The 22148-nt window shown below is 44.5% G+C and overlaps 1 protein-coding gene across 1 annotated transcript in view; it reads left to right on the top strand.

Annotated features, from left to right (window-relative positions):
* The window catches only part of trpm5 (transient receptor potential cation channel, subfamily M, member 5), a 106609-nt gene extending 105931 nt beyond the window's left edge, over positions 1–678 (top strand). The window contains 3 exon segments of the mRNA XM_034184753.1: positions 192–264; positions 338–428; positions 553–678. Of these exon segments, the coding sequence (XP_034040644.1) occupies positions 192–264; positions 338–428; positions 553–656 (268 nt within the window). The 3' untranslated portion in view covers positions 657–678.
* Positions 679–22148: the final 21470 nt, after the last annotated feature.

Here is a 22148-nt window from a genome sequence, read left to right as displayed (position 1 = left end):
AGCCAGGTGTCACGACGTGGACGAGGGATTGGATTTTGACACCTTTAAATAACTGTAAACTTGTTTTTAAACTTTTAAAAATAGTAATCAACACAAACATTCAATTGGAAACATGTTCTTTTATGTTAGTGTCATGACCAAATGGCATTTTTTATTATTATTATTTGATTGTTTTGCTTTTTGTTGCGAAGGGTCCAGAGCCTACTGAGGATTGTTGGTGGGTTCAAGGACCAAGAAAAGCGAATTGTGTCCATGGAGGCTCAGGTAAAACTGAAGAAGTACTCAACACCATGTCATATATCTTTGAAGCCTCCGTCACATCTGGCTTCGTCTCTAGGTTAGATACTGTGGAGAGGCATTGTCTTGGATGGCGGAGTGCTTTGCTCAAAGTACACTCAAGTGTGGGCGAGATGCTCCACGAGTTCCAAGTGAGTCACAATTGGATACTTGAGAACAGAAATGCATTTTACAAATATGGCAATTGTATTTTACTTTAGTGCATCTTGTTGATTTTAGCCAAATCTAATATTAACTCATATGTCTAAATGACAGCATCTTTGACAGACAAGGGGAGTACCAACGACGCACCTCAAGGTCAGCCGGACAAGGAAGTAAAACAAGACTGCGGGTCAACCATGACCAACTTACATCGATAAATAAGTGTGATGATAACTGTTAGCACACTGCCTTTGAACTGATTGTAGATTTGTGTAGTAATGTAGACTGGTGTTAATGTAACATAAAATTTAAATACTAAAAGACCATTACTTAAAAAATAAGATGAAAAATAACTGTGGACTCAATGAATTTCATTAAATCCAACTTGCAAATTGTACTGTAGAGGAAATTTTTTTATCACAAGGTATGAAATGTTGTGTACATGTTACTTTAGATTTTATCCTTCATAGGATGTCTAATCTGACACTAAATGGGCCTTAAAAATAATTTATATGTATATATAAAATATACTGTCATGTTAACTTGCCTTTCCCACTCTGATTACTGCACACAGCAAACATTCCCAACACCTGAAAACTTTAGAATGATATTCATGCATCTGTTCACAACTAATTGTGAGGACACACTACAAGATTTTTCGCCCAGTTTTACAATTCAGTCAGGCAGAGTCTGCACCAGTCAGCGCTAGTCTGAGGGGCCAGTTGGCACAGAGATCTGTTTGTGTGTTAGGGGAACAGACTCGACTTCAGTCGCAGTCAGTTAAATTTGTTGAATTTTTGAGCTCACTCTGGACGTAATCGCGTAGTGTGTGCTGATTACCGACCTGACTGATAACACACATTCTAATCCAATAACATTTTTTTCTGGAAATCTGACTGGTTAATCGTGTGAGATTTCAGACTGTATAATATCGGGGTAACGGTGGCAAAATATTCGACCTTCTCATATTTAGATGTATTACTCCGCGCCCTGACCGGTGTTCTGACGAGATGTCATGCCTGTCGACAAGCCAGCCCTCTGCACAACTGCGTGTGAGCAAGCGCGATATTGTCAGGATGTGGAACTGTCGCTTTATGTGACGAGACACAATTCGACAGAACACCAGCTGCATGATAGTCCAGCAGCTTAACTCCAATATGTATAAGCATCGTTCAGTTTGTGATAAAAGCATGAAATTTGGTACACATATAGCCAAAGGCATATCAAAAAGATTTGGAAATGGAGGCATCATGAATTTTCAACATGGCGCCCACGGCAGCTATTTTTCAAAATGGCCACCAGAAACAACAGTTTTCTTATGAGTGATGGATATAATGTGACATTGTACACAGAATGCGATTAATTAATTACCATAAGTGCTTGCTAATGTGTTTTTTTTTTGGATTAGACATTTTCATTAAAAAATTCAAAATGGTCGCCATTGTTTCCAGACTGGTTAGATACGGAAAAACTCTGTGTCGAATTATACATTTTTCGTGATGCATAATTTGAATTAGCAAATGTAGAATTTCTGAGAAGCTTTGTTCTATCTCACAAGACATATATTGAGGCCAAATCTAGGGTCTATCACAAGGAAGACTATTCACACTCACCTTCACAGAAGCAGAGGGCAGTGCATTGTAACTGAGCTTTTTTGCACTTGCAATGCCCTGCTGAAAATTCATAATACCTCCATATCCAAATCTTTTCGGTATGCCTTTGGCTATATGTGTACCAAATTTCATGCTTTTATCACAAACTGAACGATTGTTTTGGTTATCTGCTGCACTATGAGCTGCTACACAGATGTCATAATGGCGCTGTTAGCTGAGAGAGAAAGTTGTGTACTGACGCCACCACCTTAATGGGTAAATTTAAGCTACCATACGAAAGTATTGATGTGGAATCTGACACAGAATTACCGTTTCACATTTGATGGATTATGCCGCACCCTGACCGCTGTTGGAGCAACGCTGCCTCACGGTAAGCCTCTTTCCACTTCTACCGAGTGGTTCAGGTCCATACTGCATTGTATGATATGTGTCGGAACAGTTAAGTCTGGCTTGGTTTGCATTCAGACCGCTGGCAGAACCCTTTTGTTTGGCAGGTGGAACACTTAAATATTGACGTGTTCATCATTGAGAACGTGTATGCTGTCGGGCGGCATGAGTCATGGGATTGTTTTTCATTGCATGCAGAATGCTGAAGAATTGACTGATGTCTGTAGTAAACACTGCCATAAATGAATGAGGAACTGTGACTCTTTCAACTTTTAAAGCACAACTGAGGTCTGATCGGTCCCCCACAGGCATCCTCAGGCTGAGAAATGCACCTGGAGGAGAGAAACCACCCACCCGGAAACCAAATGTTCCTTGAATGTTCATTGAATGTTTGCATGAGAACGTTTGCAAACGTGGCATGAACACTGCATGAACATCATATGAACAAAGAATGAGGACAGGTAATGTTTGCATGCGAACATTCAATGAACATTATACAAACGTTCACAAGTGTTCACAAACATTATATGAACAGTTGCAGCAGAACATTAAATGAACATTTGTAGAATGTTCAAATGCGAACATTACCTGTCTTCATTCTTTGTTCATATGATGTTCGTGCAATGTTCTTGCTCAATTACCTACAATTTTTGTGATTGTTCCTATTGTGAACTAAAAAAAATAAGTAAAACAAACTTTATGTTTTAAAATTCAATAGGTTTTATTCCAATAGTGACTTGCAATGTGGAATTATATTGTGGAACATATAAAATCAATAATGCAGAAACTTTTGAAATCACTTAATTGATAAGAGAGGAATTCATCTTTACAGAATTAAACATTGCTCAAAAAGCACATAAAATGAAAAATTTTCAACGTTACAAAACATTTCTTAAGCGGTAAACCACAAACGCTACTCCAAAAAAAATGTTCAGACATAAGAATAAATCTTGTAGAATTAATAATGAAACCTAAAAAAAAAAAAAACAAAACAAAAAAACTATTGAAACATACAACTGATAATAAACATTTTAGGAGCAAAAAAATTCAACTTAAACATAAGTCATCGCTTGAAACAAAAACTACAACAATCTTTTAGACATCTACATACAATTAATAAAAATCATATTTAAGAGCAAAACTGTGGACAGTTTTAACACAAACATTACTATCAATAAATTCCCTGAGACTAAGTTTTTAATCACATAGATTTGAACACTCAGTATGACATTAGTCAGATACGACAATGCAACTGAACACACATCATTTTAAGAGCGAAACTGAACAATTTAACACAAACATATTACAATCGATAAATTCTGAGGAAAGTCACATGATGAAAAAAATTACAAAAATAAAACAAAATTATTAATTTAAATTAATGTTTGATCCCCAGATAAAACGTTTCTCTGGAAGTAAAATTAAATTTTATCAAAAATATTCCACATACAATGCAAATTAAATGCTACTAATCTGCCCATAAGCTTTGATATTATAGAATACAAAACCCTCATAATATAAAATACCCTCAGCCGTATGTGCAGTCTTCTTAATAATTATTTAATTGGTATCTATATGTATACAAGTGGGGCCAAAAGTTTACATACCCTGGCAGAAGTTTAGTTTTTTGGGCCATTTTTTAGATAACACAAAAACTTTTTTTTCGCTCATGGTTAGTGGTTGGGTGAAGCCATTTACCGGCAAACAACAGTGTTTACTCTTCAAAAAATAATGACAACACAAACTACCCAAATGAACCTGATCAAAAGTTTACATACCCCTCTTCTTAATACCATGTACTGCCTGTCTTTTGTGGTAGTTGTGGACGAGGCTCTCGGAGGGTAAAGCTGCCACTGAATGTTTTGGACTTTATTTACATCAATTATGAAGAAATACGAGGGCTGTCAATAAAGTATAGGTCCTTTTTATTTTTTCAAAAACTATGGATTTCATTCATATGTTTTTACGTCAGACATGCTTGAACCCTCGTGCGCATGCGTGAGTTTTTCCACGCCTGTCGGTGACATCATTCGCCTGTGAGCACGCCTTGTGGGAGGAGTCATCCAGCCCCTCGTCGGAATTCCTTTGAGAAGTTGCTGAGAGACTGGCGCTTTGTTTGATCAAATTTTTTTCTAAACCTGTGAGGCACATCGAAGTGGACACGGTTCAATCAATCAATCAATCAATCAATTTTTTTATATAGCGCCAAATCACAACAAACAGTTGCCCCAAGGCGCTTTATATTGTAAGGCAAGGCCATACAATAATTATGTAAAACCCCAACGGTCAAAATGGCCCCCTGTGAGCAAGCACTTGGCTACAGTGGGAAGGAAAACTCCCTTTTAACAGGAAGAAACCTCCAGCAGAACCGGCTCAGGAGGGGCAGTCCTCTGCTGGGACTGGTTGGGGCTGAGGGAGAACCAGGAAAAAAGACATGCTGTGGAGGGGAGCAGAGATCGATCACTAATGATTAAATGCAGAGTGGTGCATACAGAGCAAAAAGAGAAAGAAACAGTGCATCATGGGAACCCCCAAGCAGTCTACGTCTATAGCAGCATAACTAAGCGATGGTTCAGGGTCACCTGATCCAGCCCTAACTATAAGCTTTAGCAAAACGGAAAGTTTTAAGCCTAATCTTAAAAGTAGAGAGGGTGTCTGTCTCCCTGATCTGAATGGGAGCTGGTTCCACAGGAGAGGAGCCTGAAAGCTGAAGGCTCTGCCTCCCATTTCTACTCTTACAAACCCTAGAACTACAAGTAAGCCTGCAGTCTGAGAGCGAAGCGCTCTATTGGGGTGATATGGTACTACGAGGTCCCTAAGATAAGATGGGACCTGATTATTCAAAACCTTATAAGTAAGAAGAAGAATTTTAAATTCTATTCTAGAATTAACAGGGAGCCAATGAAGAGAGGCCAATATGGGTGAGATATGCTCTCTCCTTCTAGTCCCCGTCAGTACTCTAGCTGCAGCATTTTGAATTAACTGAAGGCTTTTTAGGGAACTTTTAGGACAACCTGATAATAATGAATTGTAATAGTCCAGCCTAGAGGAAATAAATGCATGAATTAGTTTTTCAGCATCACTCTGAGACAAGACCTTTCTGATTTTAGAGATATTGCGTAAATGCAAAAAAGCAGTCCTACATATTTGTTTAATATGCGCTTTGAATGACATATCCTGATCAAAAATGACTCCAAGATTTCTCACAGTATTACTAGAGGTCAGGGTAATGCCATCCAGAGTAAGGATCTGGTTAGACACCATGTTTCTAAGATTTGTGGGGCCAAGTACAATAACTTCAGTATTATCTGAGTTTAAAAGCAGGAAATTAGAGGTCATCCATGTCTTTATGTCTGTAAGACAATCCTGCAGTTTAGCTAATTGGTGTGTGTCCTCTGGCTTCATGGATAGATAAAGCTGGGTATCATCTGCGTAACAATGAAAATTTAAGCAATACCGTCTAATAATACTACCTAAGGGAAGCATGTATAAAGTGAATAAAATTGGTCCTAGCACAGAACCTTGTGGAACTCCATAATTAACTTTAGTCTGTGAAGAAGATTCCCCATTTACATGAACAAATTGTAATCTATTAGACAAATATGATTCAAACCACCGTAGCGCAGTGCCTTTAATGCCTATGGCATGCTCTAATCTCTGTAATAAAATTTTATGGTCAACAGTATCAAAAGCAGCACTGAGGTCTAACAGAACAAGCACAGAGATGAGTCCACTGTCCGAGGCCATAAGAAGATCATTTGTAACCTTCACTAATGCTGTTTCTGTACTATGATGAATTCTAAAACCTGACTGAAACTCTTCAAATAGACCATTCCTCTGCAGATGATCAGTTAGCTGTTTTACAACTACCCTTTCAAGAATTTTTGAGAGAAAAGGAAGGTTGGAGATTGGCCTATAATTAGCTAAGATAGCTGGGTCAAGTGATGGCTTTTTAAGTAATGGTTTAATTACTGCCACCTTAAAAGCCTGTGGTACATAGCCAACTAACAAAGATAGATTGATCATATTTAAGATCGAAGCATTAAATAATGGTAGGGCTTCCTTGAGCAGCCTGGTAGGAATGGGGTCTAATAAACATGTTGATGGTTTGGATGAAGTAACTAATGAAAATAACTCAGACAGAACAATCGGAGAGAAAGAGTCTAACCAAATACCGGCATCACTGAAAGCAGCCAAAGATAACGATACGTCTTTGGGATGGTTATGAGTAATTTTTTCTCTAATAGTTAAAATTTTGTTAGCAAAGAAAGTCATGAAGTCATTACTAGTTAAAGTTAATGGAATACTCAGCTCAATAGAGCTCTGACTCTTTGTCAGCCTGGCTACAGTGCTGAAAAGAAACCTGGGGTTGTTCTTATTTTCTTCAATTAGTGAGTAGAAAGATGTCCTACTTTTACGGAGGGCTTTTTTATAGAGCAACAGACTTTTTCCAGGCTAAGTGAAGATCTTCTAAATTAGTGAGACGCCATTTCCTCTCCAACTTACGGGTTATCTGCTTTAAGCTACGAGTTTGTGAGTTATACCACGGAGTCAGGCACTTCTGATTTAAAGCTCTCTTTTTCAGAGGAGCTACAGCATCCAAAGTTGTCTTCAATGAGGATGTAAAACTATTGCGAGATACTCTATCTCACGTAACAGAGTTTAGGTAGCTACTCTGCACTGTGTTGGTATATGGCATTAGAGAACATAAAGAAGGAATCATATCCTTAAACCTAGTTAAGCCTGTTTCAAGCTGAAAACCTCCACATTTCAGGCTCTATTGATCCAGGACATCATGAGAGAACAGAGAAGTTTCAGAAGAAGTCGGTTTCAGCATTTTATCTGGATATTCCACTGTTAAAGGAGATTTTTTAATGAAAGACGTGCGGATGGTGCGCACGCTCCGCCACAGGAAAAACACCTCTGTTGGAAGCCTTAAGGACAAGTTGGAACATGTCCAGCTGTTAAACAATTTCTCATATACTCACTCCACTGAAAGCCATCAAAAGCCGCCTGGATTTTACAAATGGTTATCAACACGGAGGTGTTTTTCCTGTGCCGCCGCACCGCGCCGGCTGCATCCCAACGCGCGGACCCATCCGCACGGACCCGTCCGCACGTCTTTCATTAAAAAAAATCTCCTTTAACAGTGGAATATCTGGATAAAATGCTGAAACCGACTTCTTCTGAAACTTCTCTGTTCTCTCACAACGTCCTGGATCAATAGAGCCTGAAATGTGGAGGTTGACGACGGCACCTGGGACCGCTGCGCGACGTCCCGCTCTGTGGGAAGTCCTTAAAGCGACAGTATCACCTCAAAATCTCTCATCAGCCGTTAAAATTTTCACCGAAAACCAGCTTAATTTTTTTGAACCGTGTCCACTTCGATGTGCTTCACAGGTTTAGAAAAAATTCTGATCAAACAAAGCGCCAGTCTCTCAGCAACTTCTCAGACAAAGGAATTCCGACGAGGGGCTGGACGACTCCTCCCACAAGGAGTGCTCACAGGCGGATGACGTCACCGACAGGCGTGGAAAAACTCACGCATGCGCACGAGGGTTCAAGCATGTCTGACGTAAAAACATATGAATGAAATCCATATAGTTTTTGAAAAAATAAAAAGGACCTATACTTTATTGACAGACCTCATACAAACAATATGGCACTCTATGGTAAATCTGCATGGACAGTTCTGAAAAACTGAGTGACTGTGCAAGAAGAAGAAGAGTGAGGAAAGCCACCAAGACACCCAGACAACCCAGAAGAAGTTATAGGCTTACGTGGCTGTGATTGGAGAAATTGTGCACAGTGCAAGTTTTGCATTTTGTATCACCAGTTATCCATCTTCATGATGAAGTGGTATAGAGGAGGATTTTCTTAAATGAAGACTGAACTTTAGCTATAAAATAGCCAGAAGATACATCTGAGATGCAAGCCTGGATTTGATCTGTTTGGTGAAAGAAAATCCTTCTGTGCTCTACTCCACTATGAAGCTAAGATTAGTGATACAAAATGCAAGCTTGCACTGTGCACAATTTCTCCAATCACAGCCACATAAGCCTATTACTTCTTCTGGGTTGTCTGGGTGTCTTGGTGGCTTTCCTTGTAAATCACTGCAGAGGTATTATCAGGTTGTGAAAAGTGTTTTCAGTTTTCAAAGTGTTTTTCAGTAGCTTTTACATAATATATGATATGATATGATAGATGTTAGATGTACACAGAAATGAAGCTGTTTTGAAGTGGATTCTGCCACGCTGGATTCGCAGCCAAAGAGAGATCAGACGTCACGGTGCCTCTCTACTGTGACTGGCTGTCACCCCCCCCCAAAAAAACAAATTTGCAAGATTGTTAGTTTTTCAAACCTGTAATCTGGGTCAGGAAAAAGTTCAGGATGGTCCCGTCTATACTTCTTTGTCTCTGCTTGGACAGGACGTCTTCGGATTATGGCAAAATTGTAGAAATGATGGTAGTACTGTCCATTGATGTGATACTTATTGCAGCCGCCATGACAACTCTAAATTTGTGTCACGTCCCTGGCAAGGCTGCCTTTGACGGTTCCTGACTTGTCCTGGCTGCCAAAGATAAACAGGAGCCGTAGTGTTCAAGCCGCCCCTGACAATGATTGTTACTGTATCCTTCCCTTGTTCCATTCCAGGGGTGTATGCAGTTAAGGTATTGATTAGGGCATTCCTCTGGTGCCTGGTTCCCTTGTCCTTACCATCAAGTCTGTCATTAGCACTCTTGAGCTGCAAGTTGAAAATTTCCTTTGTTAGTCATAAGCAATTATATATATTTTCCTGTTCAGATACTGTATAATTTGAGCTACATGGTCATAACTGGTATTCATTCAACACCTTATTGGACAGGCCCTACATTTTTAACAAGCTGTTTATATTGCTTCCAGAATTTTCTCAATTTAGTTATCAATTAGGTATACCACACAGGTGAAAGCAGATCATTCAAAAATGATTAATCCTCTGTACCCACTGTTATTTGTGTAAAGGGCCTTTCACACCACATGCTTTGGAAGCATCAGAGGCACCACAAATCGGTCTAAAAAGCATTATTTTTCAATGAAACGCGTTGCTTTTTAGAGGCGTCTGAAGCGTCACGTCAAAAGCCGAGCTAAACCAACACTTCTGCCGGGAGCGTGCACATTCCTGCTTGTCGACAGGCTGACATGGTCAAAGTTCAACCCAATCCAACTTTTTGCTGCTCTGAACTGTGACAATCTTCACACTGTCTAATAGAAACAAACATGGAAGACTAGCAGCAGAAACCACTGATCTCTACAAAACAGGAAGGTGTCACAGGACTGCTCATTTATACAGAGCAGTTTTCTGAAGAAAAATCCCTGCAAATGTTTTTTTAAACCTCAAAATTAATTTGATTGCTGTATTAAAGCTTTTTCGTGGTTCATCGACGCACATACAACATGGCGATCACTCAGCTTTCCTCTGGAGAAAGAAAGAAAAAAAAAAAAACATCTGAGCAAAAGTCTCCACCCCCTTGCCGCATGCAACACGTTGGGGGCGTGGGAGGCGTTGACGCGACGCATTGCCTGATGCATATAAAGCATGCAATGTGAAAGGGACTTTAGTTTACCGTATTTCCATAAATACAGCATGTTTCATAATATACTGTGTAAAAAATGAAACAGCAAAACTTTATTAAAGTGATGAGGATCTAACAAACAGAAAACACTAACTCACTTCTTCGAGTGACTTTACTGGTAGGCCCATTACTTCCAGCCACTGCTTGGAATTGGTTCAAGCCCACACTTCTGGTTTAGAGCTGGCCATTCTTCGGATGATCATCTCAGCAGCGTCCACATTGTTCTCTCTCCTGGTATGTCTGGGAACCGACACTTTCAGGGACGGTCCAAGGATGCAGTGCATCAGCTTTGTCATTTAGCTGTTTGATACTGTGAATGATGTCATTCTGCTTCTCCTGGAACACAAAATGTATATCTATCCATATGTTACAACCTTAATACAGAAGTTCTCACTTCACATTAAATCTTATGCTTCACAAATGATTAAACCAATGCTGTTGACCTTTTGTCATGAGCACGGACAAATCTGTGAATGAACTGAGTGATGAAAGTGAGTAGGTAAGTAAGTCCCTTCGGCTGCTCCCTTGTTTGCACTCGGGGTCGCCACAGCAAATCTGAGGTGGCTCTGCATGTTGAATTGGCACAGGTTTTACGCCGGATGCCCTTCCTGATGCAACTCCACATTACATGGAGAAATGTGGCAGGGGTGGGATTTGAACCCGGAACCTTCTGCACTGCAACCAAGCGCATTAACCACTTGGCCACCACTCAGTGATGAAAGTGAGCCATGGAGGAAAAAAAAAAACTTGAAAGATCTTGGCAAGGCTGTGGCAGGGTCTGGTGGTTGTCCCCCAGAAAAATGTGAAATCTCAAATACATTCTGGTTAGGGCTGTAGCTATCAATTATTTTAGTAGTCGAGTATTCTATCGATTAATCGAGTAATCGGATAAAAAGTACTTTTGCGTTTTAAACAACATCAATAGTCCAGGGCTGTTCATAAGCAATGGCACAATGTCATGGCGCTAAAGTGTTGGCAATAAATTATAATAAAGGTTGATGGACTGGGTCCCTGTGTGATTTTTTTTTTATCCCTCTTTCTCTTCAGCAGATGCATTTCAGCTGGAGGTTGAATAGGCAGCATCGCAGTCATTTTTTATTATCATTATTTTATTTAAGTTACCGTGTTTGTGAAGTGTTGTGTGTTGCCCAAAAACGCAAAAATTAAAAAGTCAAACACTCAGAAAGAGTGGACTTCTGCTGTTTGTCAATGTAGCTGGGGACAGAGCTGTGACTCGCCCGGTCTGAGAGCTCCTCACGCTGGGCAGAGAGACAGCAGCTGGCCACCGGGTCAATAGTCCCTCCCCACGTAGAGCAGAAAAATAGACAAACACACTGCTTCGCTTTAAATGCACAGTAAGTCTATTTCAGATGATCAGCGTGGACCATCTTTCTCTTAAAAGGCTTTATTTTACTCTGTGTCACATTGGAAAGCGGTAGCTATCGTTGCTAATTTGATTAGCTGTTATGCTCGCCTTTTTTTTTTTCTGCGGACGTTGCAGCGCCACACACAGGCCTGGCATATATACTACAACGTTAAAGCTTCGAGGCACAGAATTTGCCTCGAACATTTTTTGTAATCGAATTATTCAAGTTACTCGACTCATCGTTTCAGCCCTAATTCTGGTGCTTTCTCAGGTCTATTTACCCACCAAAAGAATCTCAAAAAAAATTTTTTTTTTTTTTTTTTTTGTTTGGACAGATCACTTTTCCCACACCAGATAAGGTGGAAACCTCAGTAGTATAGCATAGAAGTCCTTCTGTTTCAAGTGTATGGTACCATAGACAGTATGCACACACTATGCAAATGAAACATTATGCAAAGGACATAGAAATTGAGTTTTTATAAAAGGAATTCTGTAACTTTATATCAGCAATAAATAAACATGTTTATTAAGTAACAGGGCCTGTAAATTATTTCTTTAAATAAGGAAAGTTAGTATATACAACTTCATTACTGGCAGATTTTACTGTATTTTCAAATTATATCCCAAATAGAACAGAATATTTCTTGCCAGAAATTTTGAATATTTTGCTTGCTGAATGTGAATTTTTAGAATCTTCTGGCACAAGACACTATACAATCTTATCCATTATAGTACAAACCTCAGGATATCGGGCTGATGTGAATCAACTGCAGGCACACACTCAACTGACTGATCAGATGGAGGATTCAGTGATTTAACAACTCTTAAGGCAGCAGGCATGGTTACTGTGGGGGGGAACAAACAATGATCCAAAAATATTATCAAACTTATCTTTATAACGTCTCTTTCTGGGCACTGACAGACAGAAAGACAGAGTATATATTTTAGTCATGGTCATAAAAAGTTATGTATATTTTAAATTTAGCATTTATTTAAGCAAATTAGTCCCTTTGAGATCGAGACCTCTTTTATAAGTGACCTGGACAGTTATAAAGTTTCCAATTCACCTAACCTGCATGTCCTTGGAAGTGAGACACACCTTATTGACACCTTTAGGCTTCTGGCTTAATATCAGAATAAATTAAAACATGGACAAAATATGAATTAGGCCTGTGCCTCTCTGTGGCTAACGTTAGCTCCGTGCTAGTCAAAAATGTGTTGGTTTGGTTCCCATTAGTCCATGTCTGGCATAATCAAGCTTCAAGCACGTTCTGTCTTTTCTGTCTAAAATGGGTTTGTGCTCATATCAGATTCCATTACCTCGTGATGACTGTAGGAAGGCCTCGCCATTTGAAGCTAGCTGCTAACTCGTGGTTGTGTTGGTTTTCTGTGATCTAGTCGATGATCTTCCAGCGTTAGTCTCCTCTTCTGCTCTCAGTGGTCTCTTAATCGTAGTATAGCGACTGAACAGGCAAATTAACGTCTTGAACATAAACTTTTATTTGCCAAGAGAACGGAGAGCATGCGGCACTGTTAGTTAGCTAAGTCTTCTTCTTCTTCTTCCCCGCAGACTAGGCACAGCTAGTGCATTGCTGCCCCCCACTTGTCAGAAAGTGCACCTAGAAAACGCAATGCATTATCTACCCTATACTTTATTGTAACACCCTGTGCTCCTCAGAAAATTTATGACTGCCATTGCCCTCTCTTTAGGGGAAGCTCCTTGACCTAGAATGGTCCTTAGGGAAAAGGTGTTAATTCCCAAAGATGAAAGCACACAGAACATATCTTTTCTTTGCTCTGCATAAGCAGAACATGCAAAAATAAAATGAGTCACCGTTTCAGGGACATCACAAAATTCACAAAGACCATCTTTGTGTTTTCCAATGAGGAACAGTCCACTAGCCAACCCACAATGGCCCAGCCAGAGACGAGTCAGCTTGACATCATCCTGCCGAGAGAGGCCAGATCTTATAATGGCGCCAGTAACTGAAGGAACAATACCATAAGACTTTCTTCCCCTAATTTCAGCATCCCACATTTGCTGCCACAGCTATCCTATGGCATCCATAACAAAAGAGCGACACTCAGTTCTTCCAAAAGGCACTTTAAAATGAACGCTTACTTCTTTCAAGCTTGCTTTAGCGAGGCCATCTGCAATTTCATTGCCTTCAACTCCAACATGAGCTGGCACCCACAGAAAAGCCAGGTCAAAACCCACCACCTCTAACCTGTATATCGTAACCAAAATTTCATCAGTAATGTCTGGTCGAGCTTTACAACCCTCACCTCCTTCCAGGGCCATCAGAGATGACAAGGAGTCAGTGCAAATCACTGCACTCTTGACTCCACTTTCCTCAAGCCACCACAATGCCCACAAAATTGCAGTTAATTCAGCCGAGAAGACAGACAGGCCATCCGGAAGGCGGTGACTCTGTCGGAGGTCAAGATGGGGTACGTAAAACCCAAAACCAACCTTGTTACTATTTGGGTCCTTAGAATCGTCTGTAAATATTCTAACTACACCATTCCAGTTATTTCCAAGATGGAGTCCCACATGAGATGCCAAGCTTTCCTTGGACCCATTCTTTAACAAATGACTTATTGTCAGATCAATATTTGGCTCACGCCAAAGCCAAGGAGGAGTCTGGGGCCAGAGCACAGGGGACACAACCTCCTTGCTATAAAAGGGAAGTTCCTGGATATTATTTTCTTCACATTGCAGATAAGATTTCTTTACAGTCTTACTCATACCCTGACTAAATTCCCAACAATCATTTAGCACAGTAGTTGAGATGAGTGAACTACCGGACCCCTTTAATTTAACAATATAATTAAAGGCCAACTTTTTCCTACGCAGGCTCAGAGGAATCTCTCCTGCCTCCACTAATAGAGCCGGAAATGGTGTTGTCCTCATGGCCCCAGTGCAAAGTCTCAAGGCTCTAGCCTGGACAACATCTAACTTTGCCAGTACTGACTGAGCAGCAGAACCATACACCACACAACTGTAGTCAAAGATAGAACAAATCATCGCCCGATAAATCATTAACAGAACTTCCCTATCTGCCCCCCAGGATGAGCCTGTGAGACATCTTAAAATATTTATAATCTTGCAACACTTACCCACCATTTTCTGTACATGCTCCCCATATGTCAATTTTTCATCCAGCCATATACCAAGAAATTTAAACACATGCACTCTCTCAATAAGTTCACCATACAGTTTTAAGCTCTGATTGCCAATGTTCCTTTTCCTTCCAAAGATGACAAATTTAGACTTGGACACAGACAGTCTAAAGCCCCACTTGTCTGCCCAGCACTGTACTTTATCCAATGCAGACTGTATCCTACAGAAGAGAAATTTAATATTTCTACCTCTTTTCCAAAGAGCACCATCGTCTGCAAACAGAGACTTTCCAAAACTCTCTCCCACCGCTTCAAACATATCATTATCATGATATTGAACAGAACTGGGCTAATGACACTGCCCTGTGGCGTCCCATTGTCCACATTATATTATGAGGAGAAACACCCCCCAACACAGACCTCTATACTGCGCTCACTCAAGAAGCTTTTGATCCAATTAAACATTCTGCCAGTAATCCCTGCATCGAATAGTTTAAAGAGAAGTCCCTCTTTCCAGAGCATATCATATGCTTTTTCGATATCTAAAAATACAGCTAAGACAGCTTCCCGGTTAGCTAATGCCTTTTTTATTTCACTGTCCAGGACTACCACTGAATCCATAGTGGCCCTGCCCTGCCTGAAGCCATTTTGGGCAGTAGTGAAATACCCTGCCTTTTCCAGTTTATAAACTAGTCTATCCGTTGCCATCCTCTCCATGATCTTACACAAAACAGGAGTTAAAGCAATAGGCCTGTATGACAGAGGACTGCTCGCCTCTTTACCTGGCTTTAAGATGGGCACAATCACAGCATGCCTCCAGTCACGAGGAAGCCGCCCGTCCCCCCACACAGTGTTGATTAGACACAACATCTCATCTAACATGACATCATTCAAATGCTGAAAGAGTTGATACCCCAGCCCATCCTTTCTAGGTGCTGTATGGTTTCCTTTCCTTATAGCCCTTGTGAGCTCCTTCATAGAGAAGAAAAGGTTAGTAGGATCACTGTTATCTTCACTATAATTTAACTTAAAACTTTCTTGTGCCAGCCGAGTATCCCTAATACTCATAGCTTCACTGCTGATATTATCTTTGCTGTGCACACTTTGGAAAGTCTTCCCTAGGAGCTCAGCCTTTTCATTGTTCGCTACGGCCACTGCAGCTCCCTCTTTCAAAACAGGGATAGTTACCCCTCTATTGATGCCGGCCATACGATGGATCATGCTCCACACTTGTTTAATTGAAGTTTGGGATCCCAAGGTACCACAGTACTTCTGCCAACCCTCTTTCTTCGCCTGCTTAATGACCCTTCTTGCCTTAATGACATTAGCGTCAGTTGGGTACTTCCTAAGTTTTCTATATGCATTATTGCGTGCTGTGATAGCATCAGCACAGGCTTTATTCCACCAAGGAATAATTTTCTTTTTTTTTCTCTCTTCTGTTGTGTGGGCCGCCAGAAGAGGAGGTACTGCTGGCCCACCACCAGAGGGCGCCCTGCCTGAAGTGCGGGCTTCAGGCACGAGAGGGCGCTGCCGCCACTGACACAGCCGGGGGTGACAGCTGTCACTCATTATCTCATGACAGCTGTCACCCATCTACGCTTCATCATACTACTCCATAAAACCCGGACGTCATCTCCACCTCATTGTCGAGATATCATATACCTGTGAAGGTAATTCTCTGCTAAACTGAAAACGCTGACTAATAGTCTGAACTTCTTTGCAGCTGTTTTCCTGTGTTTCCTTATCTGTGGGATTGGCGTTTGGTGTGATCAGCGACGGCTTCGCTTCACACTCCAACCAGATAAGTGGTTAACAGGAGCTGCACGAGTGTGTGATTAGAGGTGGAGGTGACTTTCCACCTTCTGACTGTTTTTGTTACTGGGTGTGCACACACCCACATCTCACTGTTTGTGGTCCTCACCAGCAGTACCAGATCCGACAGTCGGGGACGGTGATCACCTGGGAATTTGGGACTTGGTGGCTCCAGTATTCACCAGGTTCGGTGGCGGCGGAAATCGTGTGGTTACGGCTCTTCTCAGGACAGACGTCTTCTATCCTCGAGCCTGCCCACACGTCACCTTTGTGTATTGACTGCTATCATATTCTGAGATTGTCTGTATAGTCGTTGTGCACATTCACAACATTAAATTGTTACCTTTTGGCTCATCTATTGACCGTTCATTTGCGCCCCCTGTTGTGGGTCCGTGTCACTACACTTTTCCCAACAGGATATCTCGGCCAATGTCATGGATCCCGAGGGGCATCAATCATCTGTTGGACAGCCAATGGAAGAGCAGGGTGCACAGGCGTCGGCTGGATGCGTGATTGGTGAGTTGCAGCATATCCTCACCGCCTTTATCGCTCGGATGGACCTGATGACCGAGCAAAACGTCATCCTTAATCGCAGGATGGAGGCTCTCACCGCGCAGGTGGAAGCGTGCGCTCAGGGCGCTGCTGCAGCTCCTCCTCCTGTCGACCCGGTGCCGAATACAGACATTCCACTGGTCATTCAACGACCCCCCCCCCACCATCCCCTGAAGCATACATAAGCCCCCCAGAGCCGTACGGAAGTTGTGTGGAGACGTGCGCGGACTTTCTTATGCAGTGTTCGCTCGTCTTTGCACAACGTCCCATGATGTACGCGTCTGACTCCAGCAAGGTGGCTTACGTGATTAATTTGCTTCGGGGTGAGGCACGCGCTTGGGCTACAGCGCTTTGGGAGCAAGGTTCACGGCTCCTTACCACTTATACTGGGTTTGTGAGGGAGCTCAGGACCGTTTTTGATCACCCTAACAGAGGCGAAACCGCGTCTACCGTGCTGCTGTCAATGAGACAGGGGCGTCGGAGCGCAGCCGAATATGCAGTCGACTTCCGCATCACGGCTGCGAGGTCCGGCTGGAATATGACTGCGCTCTGCGCCGCCTTCATAAACGGACTGTCGTCGGTCCTGAAGGAGCACCTGGTGGCTAAGGAGGAACCGCGGGATTTGGCTGAGCTTATTGATTTGGTTATACGGTTGGACAACCAGTTAGAAGAATGCCGATGGGAGCGAGGCGAAGGGCGTGGTCAGGCACAAGCCGTCCCTCTTCCTCCCAGGTCCGAAAGGGAGCCGTCTTCCCCACGCTCCACAGCCACAGCGCTCTGTGTGGCTACAGCTCCCCCTGCTGACGGTGCTAGGGACACGAGCAGGGCCGCATTCAGACAGAGGAGGCTGGTCCGTGGGGAGTGCTTTGTCTGCGGCTCAAGTGAGCATCAGCAGAGAGACTGCCCCAAACGGTCAAAACACAAACGCCCACCCTTAGAGACTGGGCTGAGGGGGGGGTCAAAACATTCACATGGGTCATACACATCTGTCTACACTACTCCCAGTTAAAATCCTGAGCGGGGATTTAACCCTTCAAGCCCCAACACTGGTGGACACGGGGTCAGAAGGGAATCTGCTGGATAGCAGATGGGCAAGGGAGGTAGGGCTTCCTCTGGTGGCGCTTTCTTCGCCAGTGAAGGTGCGAGCACTAGATGGCACTCTTCTCCCTTTTATCACACACAAGACACTACCTGTAACCCTGGTAGTGTCTGGGAATCACCGGGAGGAGATTGAGTTTTTTGTAACTCCTTCTACCTCCCGCGTGATTTTGGGCTTCCCATGGATGATTAAACACAATCCCCAGATTGATTGGCCATCTGGGGTTGTGACTCAGTGGAGCGAAACCTGCCACCGGAATTGTTTAGGATCCTCGGTTCCTCCCGGTGTAAATGCTAATGAGGAGGTTAAGTCCCTCCCAATCTGACGGCGGTGCCGGTTGAGTACCACGACCTTGCTGACGTCTTCAGCAAGGATCTGGCGCTCACCCTTCCCCCGCACCATACGTACGATTGTGCCATTGATTTGGTCCCGGGCGCTGAGTACCCGTCCAGCAGGCTGTACATCCTCTCACGTCCTGAACGTGAATCAATGGAGACCTACATCCGGGACTCATTAGCTGCCGGGCTGATCCGGAATTCCACCTCCCCGATGGGTGCAGGTTTCTTTTTTGTGGGCAAGAAAGACGGCGGACTCCGTCCATGCATTGATTACAGGGGGCTGAACGACATAACGGTTCGCAATCAATACCCTTTACCCCTGTTGGATTCAGTGTTCACACCCCTGCATGGAGCCCAAATTTTCACCAAACTGGACCTTAGGAATGCGTATCACCTGGTTCGGATCCGGAAGGGAGACGAATGGAAGAAGGCATTTAACACCCCATTAGGTCATTTTGAGTACCTGGTCATGCCGTTCGGCCTCACCAACGCCCCCGCGACGTTCCAAGCTTTGGTAAATGACGTCTTGCGGGACTTCCTGCACCGATTCGTCTTCGTATATCTGGATGACATACTCATCTTTTCCCCGGATCCTGAGACTCATGTCCAGCATGTACATCAGGTCCTGCAGCGGTTGTTGGAGAACCGGCTGTTTGTGATGGGCGAGAAGTGTGAGTTTCACCGCACCTCTTTGTCCTTCCTGGGGTTCATCATCTCCTCCAACTCCGTCGCCCCTGATCCGGCCAAGGTTGTGGCGGTGAGAGATTGGCCCCAACCAACAAGCCGTAGGAAGCTGCAACAGTTCCTCGGCTTTGCAAATTTCTACAGGGGGTTCATTAAGGGCTACAGTCAGATAGTTAGCCCCCTGACAGCCCTGACCTCTTCAAAAGTCCCCTTCACCTGGTCGGATCGGTGCGAAGCCGTGTTCAAGGAGTTGAAACGCCGGTTCTCGTCTGCACCAGTTCTGGTGCAGCCCGACCCTAGCCGCCAGTTTGTGGTTGAAGTGGACACCTCTGACTCTGTGATAGGAGCCGTGCTATCCCAGAGCGGGGAGACCGATAAGGTTCTTCACCCGTGTGCCTTTTCTCGCAGGTTGACCCCCGCTGAACAGAACTATGACATCGGCAATCGAGAACTCCTTGCAGTGAAAGAGGCTCTTGAGCAGTGGAGACACCTGTTGGAGGGAGCGTCTGTGCCGTTCACGGTTTTCACTGACCATCGGAACCTGGAGTATATCAGGACTGCCAAGCGGCTGAACCCCAGGCAAGCCCGCTGGTCACTGTTCTTCGGACGTTTTGACTTCCGGATCACCTATCGCCCCGGGACCAAGAACCAGAGATCGGATGCCTTGTCCCGGGTACACGAAGACGAAGTCAAAACTGTGCTGTCGGATCCACCGGAGCCCATCATTCCGGAGTCCACTATCGTGGCCACCCTCACCTGGGATGTGAAGAAGACCGTCCGGGAGGCCCTGGCACGGAGCCCGGGCCCCGGAACTGGTCCGAAGAATCGTATGTACGTCCCACCGGAAGCCAGAGCTGCAGTCTTGGATTTCTGTCACGGTTCCAAGCTCTCCTGTCATCCAGGGGTGCGAAGGACCGTGGCAGTTGTCCGGCAGCGCTTCTGGTGGCCGTCTATGGAGGCCGACGTCCGGGAGTATATCCAGGCCTGCACCACCTGTGCCAGGGGCAAGGCAGACCACAAAAGGTCCCAAGGACTTCTCCAGCCGCTTCCTGTGCCTCATCGCCCCTGGTGCCATATCGGCCTGGATTTCGTCACGGGCCTCCCGCCGTCCCAGGGCAACACCACCATCCTCACAATAGTGGACCGATTCTCCAAGGGAGCCCACTTCGTGGCCCTCCCAAAGCTCCCAACGGCCCAGGAGACAGCAGACCTCCTGGTCCACCACGTCGTCCGTCTGCATGGGATACCAACTGACATAGTCTCTGATCATGGTCCCTAGTTTTCCTCTCAAGTCTGGAGGAGTTTCTGCAGAGAACTGGGGGCCACCGTGAGCCTTCTCGTCCGGGTACCACCCACACACGAACGGACAGGCAGAACGGGCCAACCAAGAGTTGGAACAGACCCTCTGCTGTGTGACATCCGCGCACCCGACGGCCTGGAGTAACCATCTGGCCTGGATCGAGTATGCACATAACAGCCAGGTGTCTTCTGCCACCGGCCTCTCCCCATTTGAGGTGTGTCTGGGGTACCAGCCCCCATTGTTTCCCGTGGTGGAGGGAGAGGTCGGTGTGCCCTCGGTCCACGCCCACCTGCGGAGGTGCCGTCGGGTGTGGCGCTCCGCCCGTTCTGCCTTGTTAAAGGCCCGGACGTGGGCTAAGGCCCATGCAGACCACCGGCGGTCCCCGGCCCCTGCATACCAGCCCGGGCAGGAGGTGTGGTTATCAACCAAGGACATTCCCCTGCAGGTGGACTCCCCCAAACTGATGGACAGGTTCATTGGACCATTCAAGATCGTCAAAATCCTCAGTCCTGCTGCAGTGAAGCTCCAGCTCCCGGCTTCACTGCGGATCCACCCTGTTTTTCATGTCTCCCGGATTAAACCACACCTCACCTCACCCCTCTGTGCTCCCGGTCCGGCGCCGCCTTCTGCCCGGATCATTGACGGGGAGCCGGCTTGGACAGTGCGCCGGCTCCTGGACGTCCGTCGAATGGGCCGGGGGTTCCAGTATTTGGTGGACTGGGAGGGGTATGGACCCAAAGAACGCTCCTGGGTGAAGAGGAGCTTCATCCTGGACCCGGCCCTCCTGGCCGATTTCTACCGCCGACACCAGGATAAACCTTGAGGGGGGGGTCCTGTTGTGTGGGCCGCCAGAAGAGGAGGTACTGCTGGCCCACCACCAGAGGGCGCCCTGCCTGAAGTGCGGGCTTCAGGCACAAGAGGGCGCTGCCGCCACGGACACAGCCGGGGGTGACAGCTGTCACTCATTATCTCATGACAGCTGTCACCCATCTACGCTTCATCATACTACTCCATAAAACCCGGACGTCATCTCCACCTCATTGCTGAGATATCATATACCTGTGAAGGTAATTCTCTGCTAAACTGAAAACACTGACTAATAGTCTGAACTTCTTTGCAGCTGTTTTCCTGTAAGTGTTTCCTTATCTGTGGGATTGGCGTTTGGTGTGATCAGCGACGGCTTCGCTTCACACTCCAACCAGATAAGTGGTTAACAGGAGCTGCACGAGTGTGTGATTAGAGGTGGAGGTGACTTTCCACCTTCTGACTGTTTTTGTTACTGGGTGTGCACACACCCACATCTCACTGTTTGTGCTCCTCACCAGCAGTACCAGATCCGACAGTCGGGGACGGTGATCACCTGGGAATTCAGCACTTGGCGGCTCCAGTATTCACCAGGTTCGGTGGCGGCGGAAATCGTGTGGTTCCGGCTCTTCTCAGGACAGACGTCTTCTATCCTCGAGCCTGCCCACACGTCACCTTCGTGTATTGACTGCTATCATATTCTGAGATTGTCTGTATAGTCGTTGTGCACATTCACAACATTAAATTGTTACCTTTTGGCTCATCTATTGACCGTTCATTTGCGCCCCCTGTTGTGGGTCCGTGTCACTACACTTTCCCTAACATCTTCCTCTTTGGAACAGATTTTTCAGCAGCTGCCCTGACAGCACTGCTAAAGGACTCACAATAATCCTCCAGGCTTCCTTCACTGTTTACACTGTCACTCACCTCCAATAGACATTCATTAAATTTATCCCAATTCCCTCTCTTATAATTAAATCCATTTAAGTCTAGTTCATCTTCAATCTGCGGGGATCTC

Source organism: Thalassophryne amazonica, chromosome 2, assembly GCF_902500255.1.
Source record: "Thalassophryne amazonica chromosome 2, fThaAma1.1, whole genome shotgun sequence".
Lineage (NCBI taxonomy): Eukaryota > Metazoa > Chordata > Actinopteri > Batrachoidiformes > Batrachoididae > Thalassophryne > Thalassophryne amazonica.
The sequence above is the reverse complement of the archived record's forward strand: the minus strand, read 5'-3'. Positions and strand labels throughout refer to the sequence as shown.